Source organism: Periplaneta americana, chromosome 11 (genome assembly GCF_040183065.1).
Source record: "Periplaneta americana isolate PAMFEO1 chromosome 11, P.americana_PAMFEO1_priV1, whole genome shotgun sequence".
NCBI lineage: Eukaryota > Metazoa > Arthropoda > Insecta > Blattodea > Blattidae > Periplaneta > Periplaneta americana.
Window position 1 is genome coordinate 17626055 of NC_091127.1, and position 14927 is coordinate 17640981.

Sequence of the window (14927 nt, forward strand, 5' to 3'; positions counted from 1 at the left end):
TTATGTCTACCCATGCTTTCTGATCTAGATGTGCTCTATACAATGATGTTATTCTAGTTTTCCTACATCTGTTTTCCAAAGTTTCCCATTTAAGTTCTTTTATCATATCATTTTACCTTTAACAAATTTAACTGCCCTATACTGGATTCTTTCTAAGGAATTTACCTGATATATTCTATAGGGATCCCAACATGTAGTTCCGTATAGACTGAGAGAGAACCGTTTCCTTGGGGGGGGGGGGGGAGCAAAGGAAAACCATAGAATCCCCATATAACGGGGTTATGGGGACATCATTTACCTCCTCCCTCCATTATAGCTTGACTGTGGTACAGTATATCGGAATATGATCATTTAATAAAGGTATTTTCGGGGGGCGTGTTTCTTACAGTGTTACATCCATATCCGCGATGTTTCGAACAGAGTTGTATAAGGCTTGAACTGTATGTCTACTACAAATTATAATAGGGCATAACTTAAAACAATCTCCCTCTTTTTCTCTCTCGTACAGAAACACATGCATACATCAATAAAGCTACGTAACAGTGCTAACAGAAACTTTTTTATATAAAGTTCACCTTCCTGAAGATATAAGAAATGTAAATTCTAATTATTTTATTTAATCTCGTCTTTAAGTTTACACATTATACTGGGATCACGTTTCTTTTTTCTGCATTGTTGTGCAGTATGTTATTCATACATCTCCAAGTGGCGGCCTGAATACCTGCAGACTTCTAACACATGAGTGCAGGCTGTTACAAAAGAAACATTACAGTGCTTCCATTCCTCAGATGAGATATAGCAATTCTTATACATTTAGAAATTTAAAATAAATATTAGAGTCCAGACTTATGATCTGAAAACATTAATTCATCAATTTAAGCACAGAAACTTATCATAAAAGCAAAAAGATCTTTTGAATTCAGTATTTTCTAATGTTAACAGAAAAAAAAAAAGAGGTCAAACAAGCTTGGGGGGTTGGCAGTGTCTCCCCATAACTTCACCTATGCTTCCAGTAACCTAAACCTGAAACGAATTTTCAAAGGAAAGTACTATCCGTGTTTCTTTTATATAATATAAAGGTTTTCAGTGCTAGAAAGCAAACTTAACAATTTTCTCTACAACCAAAGTAAAAAATGACTGTTCATGTGTAGGCCTACTGCACATCTCTCTCTCGTGAGAGCATAATAATATGAACTCGTCTTCAGTCTTGGATATCTGTCTTTTTTGTGTAGTTACAATTGAGGGGTTTGCAGGAAAAAGGGCGTATATATCAATATGGTGAAATGAGATACAGGCAATTTAAGATTTTAAAACGCACCTGAATAAAATGTTATACAGAGTGTGAATAAAATTATACATTAAATTAAAAATCTTAGCGAGTATAAATGTTTTGTAGCATTTAGACAATTTATATTATTAAATTTCCTTATATTTGTACAATATAAAACTTCGGTCTATACATCCTTTATCCATATAATGATTTGCTTAGGGGATTTAATGTAGATTTCAGATTTAAATTTCACACGGACTTGAAACAAAGATACATTTTATGACATTTATTATCTACTTCTAAAGGAATTTACATTATTTCAGATATACTAAGTGGACATTAAGTACGCAAAGCAAAATCTCTGAATATAACAGAAAAAGAAAATCTCCATTTTGTGTGAACATAAATAAATAAAATTTATGCTTTGTATAATCCTGATAACAATAAGCCCAAAAATCTGAATATTGTAACAAATCTCTTTATAGAACATAAAATATTTCCGTCTGAATCTCTGAGTTGCATAAGTTTGTTTACTCTTAAAGCAAGGACAATAATGAACATAAAAAGCAGTCAAAGGAAACAACTCGACTGACTAAATTGAACTATGAGTGACTTCCTTCAATTTGATATTCAACCATTCTCGACTTTCTTGGTCCAAAAAGCGGGAACAAATCTCTCACGTGACTTTCCTTTCGAGCATTCTAGGGCACACGCTGAACAGACTTCGGTGTTATAGAAATATTGAAAAATCTCCCTCTGCCAAGACGTACTTACTCTTTCGAAGCACTTCTGACTGCAACAACTTTCAATTACGTTATTTTTCTTATCAGTTACAAATTTTCCACTTCAAGAAACGTTCGGTTCTCCCTTAATCTTACGCCTTTTTTATGCGTCTTTCTTTCTGTTCATCTTGTCCATCCTCAGCCGCTTCCGTCCCGTCATATTGCTTAATCTCTACCAAGAGAAAACACACACAGTACAGTATGCGTAACACGTAGCACTAGTTGTAGACTGACTAAATCGCGCATGCACACAGCCCTGTCCTGCAGGTATGTACAGTACAATCAAAACAAAATTTCGCTGCTATAATTAGGGAATCATTCACTACATTTTAAACCGTTTTCCCAAAGAAGGGCGTATAGTTCTATCCGCCGTTCTTCCGGCAAACCCCTCAATTATTTAATAATTTCGCAATTTTTCTTACACTTCAAAAATCTTCTGCAAAAATCTCAGTAGTTGTCCTAAGCATACGAACCTCTTGCACAATTCAAGAAGATCTGTAGTAATTGCTTTTGAAATTTCAGTAGTCTTATTTACAGTTCACGTATTTGGAAACAGTAGGCCCTATTTAAAAATATTATACAGTGAAATGTTTTAATAATGAAATAGGGTGGTGATTACAGTGGGTTATAATAAAAATATACGTATTTTTTTCTTTCCAATGACATGCTTTTGGCATAGTCGCTATCAATCTATACGACCCTCTTGCTTCCGAGCATCAATCACAGTCACTGGATGATCTTATATAGTCCACACCTGTGGAGTAACGGTTAGCGCGTCTGGCCGCGAAACCAGGTGGCCCGGGTTCGATCCCTGGTTGGGGCAAATTACCTGGTTGAGGTTTCTTCTGGGGTTTTCCCTCAACCCAATATGAGCAAATGCTAGGTAATTTTCGGTGCTGGACCCCGGACTCACTTCACCTTCATCTCATTCAGACGCTAAATAACCTAAGATGTTGATAAAGCATCATAAAATAACCAACTAAAATAAAAAAATGATCTTATAATCATACAACATGTTTCCTGTTCATCTCCTCTTGTGAGTTGCAAAGAATACAGAATGGATTGGTGCAGGTGTTTTGCTAAACAATCGTGATCTTTTGCAAGATGGAAAGTCATAACTGTCGCTAATCTTGGCCAACCTGAAACTTCCATTATATCGTCCTTCCACTGTTTTTTTCCATAAGCATTAAGCCAGATTAATATTCACATTTTTATTCTGACAAATTTTGTTCAGTTGAAGTTTTACACTATGGTATAATTTTTTTTGCTAATGTGATAATAAAAATACAGATTTACTGAAGTGACATTTCACTGTATAAATAATTGGGCAATGGTGCGATCCATTTTGAAAAGGTGAGTAAGATAATGATAGTGGATAAATATACCTAGTTAATTATTGGTGCATTTTTAATAATATGCTTTGTAAATAATTGATTAAATGGCGATCTTACTCGTGTTAATTGTGTAAGCATGTGCGGCTTACAGCTATTTCGGTGCTTCTTCACACCATCCTCAGAGCCTACTAGATCTCGGCGTCATCTCGAACTTCGCTGCCTGTTGTGTGGGTGCGTTCGGTTGTTGAAAAGTGTTGAAATGTGGTATCAAATAGTGTGTGTGTTCTGAAATTGATCTGTGTGTTGAGAATTTGATTAGAACAATATGAAATATACAGACACACTAAAACACATCCTGATCAAATTCTCAACACACAGATCAATTTCAGAACACACACACTATTTGACACCACATTTCAACACTTTTCAACAATCGAACGCACCTACACAACAGGCAGCAAAGTTTGAGATGATGCCGATATCTAGTAGGCTCTGAGGATGGTGTGAAGAAGCACCGAAACAGCTGTAAGCCGCACATACTTACACAATTAACGCGAGTAAGATCGCCATTTAATCAATTATTTATATTCAAGTGTTAAAAGTAGTGTACGAAAGATTCAACATGGAATATGCTTTGCTTTAATAACTTTTCTTCCACACATTTCTCACTTTTCTTATTTTAAGAATTTACTAAGTTTATGACAGTGAAAATTCTCAAGAAGTTTGTTGATTTATTTCTTATTTTGAGTTACTGGCAACTAATTCATTAGATCATCTCAATTGGTATTGGGAAGACCACGAAAGCGCTGGCATGAGACCATAACAGATCCTGTAGGGTCTAATACGTGAGGGATATGATGATGATGATCTCAATTGGTTTTGACTAATTGATACCTATTTAAATTTGTGTACTTCACACTAAGACGTTGATAGAATGGCTCTGTTTTGCTCTGAATTCTGGTTCAACAGTGTCAACCAAGATAGCTAGAACACTACTATGGTGCCAACAGCATTATGAATCGACATGTTTCCCCTTTTCTTTGGCAGAGGTCTCCCCAATCATTATCGTGGAGACATCTAGTACCAAGCGTTGAGAGCTGGAATTGGGCCTGGACATGAAATTTTGCCTTCATTCCACTCTATTCGCGAACAAAGGAGTTTTCAATATACTGCCTTATATGGCCTGTAATTTTTGTTTCTTTTTCGACTAAAGCCTCACTTAGGATTTTTTTTTCGTAAAATTCCATCACCTCCAGTTCAGATCGAACCAATTTATTGGTTATTACAGATAACAGATACCGGTAATTCTGTAGGACCAAAACTTTAATCTTTACGTAGAACCCATTTATATTGAATCTAGGGACAAACATTCGATTCTCAAAAAGTAGTTTGTTTAATTTATCTCTTAGGATAATAGAATAATTGAGTGAAATGTGAGTTTCCTTAATTACTCCATTTATATTTACCCCATAGTAGAGCTGAAAGAGAAAGGAATGATTTTACATTGCGAAAATGAACTTGATTCCTTTTTTCATGATTTGCTGTTACATTTTGCTGCATCAGGATAACACTATTTTGGCATTGTTTTCTATCATCTAAATCCACGTCTTTATTAGTATCGACATCTTCATCTCAGTCACTTAGCTTTCATGAAACTGGACTACTTCTTATCACATTTCGGTCTCAGATGTTCACTCCCCAATTTGGTAAAACTTGAGCCAAACATCGGTATGTGCTTTAGGTTATGATGACATCATATTCTCCTTTAGAGCAACTGGCAGAAGGGAGGCAGTGTCTTTCCTTTTGCATGTGTTTGGCTCACTTCTAATCTACCCAGTTATGAAAATAGAACTGAGGCATTTAGATTATGGTATTAGTTTTATAAGATAACAGAAATTGATGACAGAAAAAAGAAAGGCTTCATAGGTGGTTAATAAGCTTAGCTTCTACTCTAAATTTGAAATTAGCACCAATACAGAAAAATGTTTATAACAATATAAATTTTTACAGAAACATAAATTTATACCAAAAGCAGTGATATGGAAGGTCTGCTCAATTTTTTTCTCTTGAGTATTACAAATATCAGTAAATGATGATAGCGGTAAAAAAAAATTATCCATGCGTACATAATTCACATAGCAATAAATTAAAAAAAAAAACATAGTTCCCTGATATTCGGTTTCAAATTTAACAATGCACATATCAAATCCTTCTCTAGATCAAGTCTGGGAAGTTTTTTTCAATTGCTTTTATTGCTTCTTCAAATTATAAGCCATGTTATAAATTCGTCATTTCATAGTGTTATCTTGTAGTGGATTTTTTAATATATTTAGAATTGTGGGAAAGAAATCAATGTTAGTTCGGATATTATAAAGAAAAATAGGATTGCTCTAAGTCAGAAAATATTTAAAATTTTAACAGATGTGAATGTGCAGAATTGCTGTTTGTATTATAAATTCCAAATTTTCTGTATTTATTTATTTATTTATTTATTTATTTATTTATTTATTTATTTATTTATTTATTTATTTATTTATTTATTTATTTACTTACTTACTTACTTACTTAGTTACTTACTTACTTACTTAGTTATTTATTTATTCATTCATTCATTCATTTATTCATTCATTCATTCATTCATTCATTCATTCATTCATTCATTCATTCTGGTGGAGTTAAGGCAATCAGGCCTTCTCTTCCACACCACCAGAAATGCAATACAACTACAAGAAAAATTACACATCATGATGCAATTAATCTAATGTAATAACATGTGACAAAATGAATATGACATAAAAAAACAACTGAACATACAAGTAGAAATTGAAAATAACAAAAATTAGTCTAACATATTAAATGATGCAAAAAAAGAAAAAAAAAAGAAGAATAAAAACTTATACAACACAGACACAAAATAACAGTGACACTCAGCGTCATTATTATTAACCAAGAGAGAATAAGCTGTTCTAGTATCCTTGCACAAAAACAAGAGAAAGAGTTAATCTAACAGAAGGAAATTGTTGCCAAAATGCTAAAGATAAAAAAACTTTAGCATAAAACTTGCAACTTCTCAGAAACGGATTTCTAGTTTACTTTTATACTGTGATGGTGTTTTATAACCCCTGACGTCACTAGGTAACGAATTCCAGAGACAAAATAATGATACAGTGTAGAACGATGAGTATGAAGAAGTTCTGTGATGAGGAATAGAAAGGAAAGATTGATGCTGCTTTCGTGAAGTAGTAGAAGAAAAAAATCAAATCATATTTTGATAAATTAGCTATGTCTTGTCCTATGATAACTTGTGGGCTAAACTTCAAATAAAAGACAGCTATCGAGTAGTGAAATAAAGACTTGAATTTCGCTGACAGCAGCTGTTCTGATTGGTTTGCAGGTTCTGCGAGCTGTCAGTGCAAGTGGGCATGGACATCTTCAGAGTGTTCGACTCCCTCAACTATCTGCCCAACCTGATAGTCGGCATGGAAGCAGCTGGCAAGGCAGGCGGTGTTGTAGAGGCTGCCATCTCTTACACTGGAGATGTGTCGGACCCTACTCGCAAGAAGTACGACCTCAAGTACTACACCAACCTGGCTGATGAACTCGTCAAAGCCGGCACTCATATTCTCTCTATCAAGGTATTGTATCTGTCATTACCGCCATAACTCTCTTCTTTCTTTTAGTTTTCTTCTTTCCTCCTCCTCTTCAGCATATGTAGATGTATTGTGTCCTCTGGTTATTGCTTTAATGTGTTCTTTGTAGCCGAACACATAACTAATACTAACCATACATACAATAAAATAAATATTGTATGGAAATCCTACACATACAACCCAAAAACCAAAAACTCAACACACTAGAACAATATGAAATATACAGACACACTAAAACACACCCTAATCAAATTCCGAACACACAGATCAATTTCAGAACACACTCACTATTTGACTCCACATTTCAACACACAAACACACCCTTACTACAGGCAGCGATAGCTAGATGACGCCATGATCTAGTAGGCTCTGATGATGGTGTACAGTATACATCGAAACAGCTGTAAGCCACACGTGCTTATATAATTAACACTAGTAAGTTGCCAATTCATCAATCATTTGTAATTAAGTGTTAAAAGTAGTGTACACAAGATTCAAGATGGATAGAATATTTCATTGTACAAAACATGAGAAATTGTTGTAAATCGTTGACTTAATGAATGGATGTTACAGGACATGGCGGGGCTCCTGAAGCCAGCAGCAGCGAAGTTGCTTGTCACCGCTCTGAGGGACAAGCACCCCGACATCCCCATCCACATCCACACACACGACACAGCAGGAGCTGGCGTGGCCTCCATGCTGGCGTGCGCTGAGGCAGGGGCAGATGTTGTTGATGTGGCAGTTGACTCTATGTCAGGCATGACCTCACAGCCCAGCATGGGTGCAGTGGTGGCAGCCCTGCAAGGAAGCAAATTGGATACAGGTCAGTGGCTTACCCACTAAAGAAACGAAGTTGAACAGAAAACAAAATACCTCAGTGTTTGTTTTGTTTTTACATACATTGTGTTCCACCAAAAGTCATGGTGGGGTTTCAGAAAATCATATTTTTTAAATGAATAGAGGCAGAAATGTAATATTGGTGCCAGATGAAAATAAAACTCTCAAAGTTTTTCGTCTGTAAGTTTGAGACACTGAAGGAAACAAGAGGCGGTAAAAATCGAACAAATGCAATAATTTTCATTGTTACAATTAATTATACAAGATGGATGTCCAAAGAAAAGTGCAATGTGTTTTGTTGCTGGCAAAATTTTAATCTATAGTCGCGACACTGTTATTCCCGGCGTGACTCCTCCTCTTTGCTTACTTTTTAGGAAGTGAAGGCTCTATAAAGTCTAGGTAGGTAGTATCGTTCGCCATTTTTGTTCTTTCGTTGCCGAGCTACCATACGAGGAATCTATTTGCCACACCGTTAAACATTATCATGCCGTAGCTCCTATGATAATAAATCAAACGCATTGTAATTCAGCAAATAATTGAGTGGCAAATAACGTCTTCCTGTGCTTTCTGCGAACGCCAACGAAAGAGCCAAAATGGCAGGCGATTATATTAAGTATTTATCGAGCCTTAAGAAATGAATAACGTCTTCAGAAGCGTATCACAAGACGCACACATTTAAATGTAGCCGACCTGCAATGCGATTGGCTGCTGGAAATTAGAGCGACGGGACTATAGCATTGAAAATAATGCTTATAATATTAAGTGTTTTGTAAAAATAATAAATATTAAAAGAATTGCTTTTGTTTTATGTGTGAATGAAGTATCTATTTAACCTTCAAAATGAGGCATAGATCGTAAATCTCTGAAAACTAGTATCAGAAATATTCAGAATTAACTACAATGATGTGCGCAATATTTCAGGAACGTCAGTGCTTTCTAATCACCAAAATAATCAAAAGGGAGACTAATAAAAAAATACGTTTCATTTTTTCACTCATATAATACGGTACATAAATTTGATTTCAGTAAAATCAGGGACATGAAGGTCAAATTTTCTTTAAATGTGTGCTATTTGATGTGGAATGACTCATATCTGTAACTGTTGCTTAAAGAACAATTCAGATTTGTCACAGTAATTAAAAACAAAATACAATTTGTTATTTGTTTAATGGCGTACATATATTCCATTGCTTCATACCAACTTAGGCCTACTGGTTCTGAAAAATCTTAGTGATACTATAAGATGCTGTATCTGCGAAATATGTCTTTCTTTTGTATATTATTTTTGCTACAGATAATCGAAATTGTTCCCTGAGATTTCCTTAATATTTTCATATAATTGGTCTTTACCATACAACTCGTGGAATCTTCAGAGCAGATACTCAACAGCTGACCAAGAACCATGAAAGATGATGTTGTGTATAACGAAGTTGCACCACATAAATGGCGTGTTGTGTGTAAACGTTAAATGCAACTTTTTTGTAGTCATTCCATTTTTCAAGTAGTTGCCAACTCTAATTCCATGCAATTAATTGACTTATGTGTAAAAATGATGTACAACTTTTGTTGCGCAATTCAGAATTTTTTCACTTGTGAAAGAGTAGCTTTACAGACACCGCTACTTTCGGGATTGGTGTTAGAACAATTCCAGCAGACCACAGCTCTTTAACCTAGATAACACCAATCCCAATGATGCCAGCCGTGAAAGTCTACATTCTAAAATTAGTCACCGCTACTATTGTTACTATCAATATAACCAGTACGTTGAAAATACCTATGCCGTCTTTCTGCTCATGTTCTTCCTTATCTTCCTACATTTGCTCTTCCTCCTTTTACTCCATTCTAACTTCGTTGTTTTTCTTGCTCTCATACATTACGCTTCTTCCTCCCTTTCTTTGCTCCATCATTTAAACTCCTCTTTTCTTTTCTCTCCTCTTCAACTCTGTTCTCTCTTCCCTTCTTTCTCTTCCTCTCACCTCTCTCTTCTTTCTTCTCTTTTTCTCTTCTCTCTCTTCATCCTTTTCTTTCCTTCAATTCTCTCTATTTCCTTCTCCCTCTCCTTCCTCTCCTTCTTTCTCTTTCTTTCTTCCCTTCCGTCCACATCTGTGGAGTAATGGTCAGCGCGTCTGGCTGCGAAACCAGGTGGCCCGGGTTCGAATCCCGGTCGGGGCAAGTTACCTGGTTGAGGTTTTTTCCGGGGTTTTCCCTCAACCCAATAGGAGCAAATGCTAGGTAACTTTCGGTGCTGGACCCCGGACTCATTTCACCAGCATTATCACCTTCATATCATTCAGACGCTAAATAACCTAGATGTTGATACAGCGTCGTAAAATAAAATAAAAAAATCTTACCTTCCTTCTCTCCTTTCTTTTCTTTCCTTCATTCTCCCTCTCTTTCCTTCATTGTCTCTCTCCTTCCTTTTCTTTCCTTCCATTCTCTCTACTTCCTTCTCCCTCTCCTCCTCCTCCTCCTTATCTCTCCTTTCTCTCTCTCTCTCTCCTTTCTTTTTTTCTCTCTCTCTCTCTCTTTCTTTCTCTCTCTTCCCTTCTTTCTTTCTCTTTCCTGCTGCCCTTTCTTTTCTCTCTCTCTCTTTCTTTCTCTCTCTTCCCTTCTTTCTTTCTCTTTCCTTCTGCCCTTTCTTTTCTCTCTCTCTCTTTCCTTCTCCGTCTTCTTTTCTCTCTCCTTCTTTGTCTGTCTCTCTTTCCTTCCTTCCTTTTGTCGGTCTGTCCTTTGTTCTCTCCCTCTCTCTCTGTTCTCCTTTCTTTTCTCTCCCCCTTTCTTTCTGCCCCTTTTCTTATCCCATTCTTTTCTCCATATCTTTCTTTCTCTCTTACTCACACACATACAAGTATTAAATAGGTTTAATGGAGAATGAAGATAGTAAGAGCAGTGATGTGTCCGCAGGCTTGAACTTGAGCAATGTGAGCGAGTATTCTGCGTACTGGGAGCAAACACGGACGCTGTACGCGCCTTTCGAATGCACTACCACAATGAAGTCGGGTAATGCTGACGTGTACCTGAGTGAGATTCCTGGAGGGCAGTACACGAATCTTCAGTTCCAAGCATATTCTCTCGGCCTAGAGGAATTCTTCGAGGACGTCAAGAAGGCCTACAGGGAAGCCAATATGCTGCTGGGAGACATCATAAAGGTGCACAGTTAAATTTAAGGTTACATGGTGTGAGGTTATGTTCTGAAGTTACCCAAGTTCTCACAGTACCGGTATAGGACAATAACAGGAAGTAATGATTGCTTGCTGTTATTGAGCGTATTCCAAATCTCACCGGTGAGCAATTCGATGGCATCACGGTGTTCCGAATTCCACCGATGACGTCATTGATGCTCCGCCGGTGTCGCACCGGTGCCATCAGCTTGCAGAGGTGGTGGCAGTCTCCATCAGCCGCTATCAGTGAATCTGATTGGTTCTTGTATAGGGCGGGAATTAGCAGACGAATGACATCGTGCACTGTTGTGTCATGGCGGTGTGTTCTGCTGCATTGTTTGTAATGAGCACAACGTAAAAACAATATGTTAATGGCTTATGAGCGAACATGTCAACGGACCAGTTATTACTACCGGTTCAAGAAATAAATTGTTTATGCTCTCTTTTCTTTGAACGAGATGGCAGTACGGAAATTTCGCAAAATTTTGCTAGCATAGCACAGACAACAACTTATACAGTCACCATGACAGCCATCAATCCTTCCAACAGTTTTATTCCTAATTCGCTGTAGCGTGACGTCATTGTTGTCCACCGGTCCGGTGAGATTCGGAATACGCTGATTGCTATTAGCAATTGAGAGAACTTACGATAAGTAACATTGACATTGGTATATAACTCTAAAACAATTCGGTGGTAAATTTTACATCCTGATGAATAAACTCTGAGTTAGCTGCCTAATGTAAATACGTCATTTGTTGAGTGAATCACTGTCATCATCACTAATTCCATCATCATCTTCCTTTTAATCACCATCATCATCACTATCATCAGGCACTACCACCATCAGCATCACCATTACTATTATCAAACCTCTTTCATTATAATCACTAAAGCCCGGATTTCTAAGCACTATCAAATAGTAAAATAAGCAAGCAAATAAGCACGAAAAATGGTGAAAATAAACACCAAAATAAGCAAAAACTAATACACGGAAATATGATGATAAATTATTTGTTTCTTAGAATGTTGATTGAGAGGGTTTTTGTGGATGGCATTCCTTAACAGCCAGCAATCACACACAGCTTATTGAACCAACGCATTTCACTTGCACACTGCAGCTTGGAACTCGGGGATTCGCCATCCATGCACATGACATCATTCCGATAACGCAATAAGTGTGATAACTGATTGACCTGCCTAGTCACAGAAACTTGGAGGGGAATCCCAAGGTTCTCTCCTAATTAGAACTACGCAGTACAATATCCTGGGTCATACCCTAGCAGTGCTTTCTTACGCATTCAACTGAAGTTAATTTTTATTAGCCAATAAGAAAAAGGGAATCAGTGATAAATAACAGCTAGAAGTGAAATATGCACTTTTAAAATTACAGTTTTGGGTAAAATATGCTGTTTTAGTTAAAAATCGTAAAATACGTAAGCAAAAACGTTTTCCTGCGAAATAAGCATTTATAAGCACTAACAAACATAGTTAAAACTGCTTATCTAGGTGTGTCTTACGTAGTATAACCTTTCTGCTTACCTTTAAAGGTGTGGAAAAGAATATGCATTTTGCTTAGAAATCCGAGCTTTAATAATCACCAACGCTATCAAGATTTTAAGAGGGGTGATGGATTAAGTTTTGGTCATTTTCAATCAAGAATCGCATTTTAGTTTTCTTGTAAAAAAATGAATCGGCAATCTCTTATTTACTCGTATATGTTGAGCAAGATTCAATGTTCTTGGCGTTTGAAAGTATAAAAATTAAGCAATGTATAAATGGCTGCACCCTTGAACTTCAGTCCCATGCAAATTTTACAATCTGGTTTCCCACACTTTTTTTCAGCACATTTCGTCACATTAGAGATGCAGTGGTTATAAAAATGTTTTTCCCTTTTGTAGGAAAGATATAGGAAAACTGATACGTGATGTTTTTCTAAATCAGTGGCATCACTGATCTTGCAAAAAAAAAAAAAAAAAAAAAAAAAATTCAAACATTTTACTCAAAAATTGAGCGACACATTTCGTTTTGAAATATGCAAATTTTTCAAAATATTTTTGTTAATAACTCAGAAACTAATTTACTCACAGAAATGAAATTTCACCACATCATTATCTGTTACACTATGTACAAAAAATCAAGGACGTAGCTTGAAAAATGTATAAAATAGAAATTTCACCCATCGCCCCCTTAAAAATATTGAGATCTTTGTCCTGTTCGTTTTCACAGGTGTAATACAACAGCACTTATCATTCACATAAACATAGTTCATGTGAGAAAAAATGAAGCTGATAACAAATTCTGAATTGAACTTAATCTGAAATCTCTCCTCCCGACTTGGTTACTATTATTCATTATGTTTAAAAGACAAAATAAACTAACAGCAGTAGAGTGTAATTTATCACGAAGTTTTGAGAAATAGTCATGCTCACTTCATTAATGAACCAAATATCACTATGTTTTATCAAGTCTGAATTAATTTGATTATATTAAAATATATAAAATATACTGTTTTAATATACTATTGTTTTCATTTTAATATAATTGAAAAACATTTCTTGACCCATAGGTGACTCCATCATCGAAAGTTGTAGGAGATCTTGCGCAGTTTATGGTACAAAATAAATTGAGTGCAGATGATGTCCTAAGCAAGGCTGAAGAACTTAGTTTCCCCAAGTCTGTGATAGAATTCCTGCAAGGATACATAGGCGAGCCTTATCAAGGCTTCCCTGAGCCTTTCAGGTCAAAGGTAAGTTAAGAGAGAAGGGGCAGAAAGAGGTAATCTTTTTTTTCATACAGTACAGAGAAATGACAGTTCAGAATTAATCTAAAACAATGTATTGCCAGCAATTCAGACGTCTTTTTGTGTTTTGTAGAAGTTCAGTTTCTGCTTTGTGTGTTGCAGGTTCTAAAAGACATGCCCCGCGTGAGTGGGCGTCCTGGTGCTAGTCTAGAGCCCTTCGATTTCGAGCAGCTCAAGAAAGACCTGAAAGAGAAGCATCCCTACTCAACAGACCGTGATGTAATGAGTGCAGCCCTGTACCCACAAGTAACGGATGACTACCTTACGTTCCGGGAGAGCTGTGGTCCTGTTGACAAGCTGGACACACGCATCTTCCTCACAGGACCAAAGGTCGGCGAGGAATTCGAGGTGAGTGCAACTATAGTCGCGATGCTGTTATTCCCAGCGTGACTCCTCCTCTTTGCTTACGTCTTAGGAAGTGAAGGCTCTATAAAGTATAGGCAGGTAGTATCGTTCACCATTTTTTTTATTTCGTTGCCGAGTTACCAGACGAGGGATCTATTTGCCACACCGTTAAACATTATCATGTCGTAGCTCCTATGATAATACATCAAATGCACTGGAATTCAGCAAATAATTGAGCGGCAAATAACGTCCTCGTGTGTTTCTGCGAACGCCAACAAAAGAGCCAAAATGGCGGGCGATTATATATTAAGTATTTATCCAGCCTTAGGAAATGCTTTACATCTTCATCAGCGAATCACAAGACGCACACATTTAAATGTAGCCGACCTGCAATGTGATTGGCTGCCGGATATTAGAGCGACGGGACAATACAAGACAGAAATATTCATGATACATTGTTGAATGTCATAAATTCACCTACAGAATAGAAGGCGTGAGAAATTAGATACTAATTTGACCCTAAATAATCTTATATTTTGAGTTTGATTTTTTGTATCCATAGGGAGGCTATTAACAATTTTTACTACATATAACGCACTCCTTTTTGATAGCACGATAGATTTGCCGATGGAGTATGAAAGTCATTTTTTTTTTTCGAGTATTCATGCTATGAACTGTTGAATTAGTTACAAAGTTTTCACGATTACATACGACGAAGTTTATTAATGAAAGAATATATTGACAAGCC

General features: G+C 36.4%; 1 protein-coding gene across 4 annotated transcripts in view; it reads left to right on the top strand.

Moving 5' to 3' along the window:
* LOC138708854 (pyruvate carboxylase, mitochondrial-like) overlaps positions 1 to 14927 on the top strand; it is a 223790-nt gene that overhangs the window by 186981 nt on the left and 21882 nt on the right. For all 4 annotated transcript variants that reach the window (XM_069839105.1, XM_069839109.1, XM_069839107.1 and 1 more), the window contains 5 exons: positions 6781 to 7021; positions 7610 to 7859; positions 10778 to 11022; positions 13601 to 13780; positions 13937 to 14182. In XM_069839105.1, the coding sequence (XP_069695206.1) occupies positions 6781 to 7021; positions 7610 to 7859; positions 10778 to 11022; positions 13601 to 13780; positions 13937 to 14182 (1162 nt within the window). The remainder of the gene's footprint in view (positions 1 to 6780; positions 7022 to 7609; positions 7860 to 10777; positions 11023 to 13600; positions 13781 to 13936; positions 14183 to 14927) is intronic.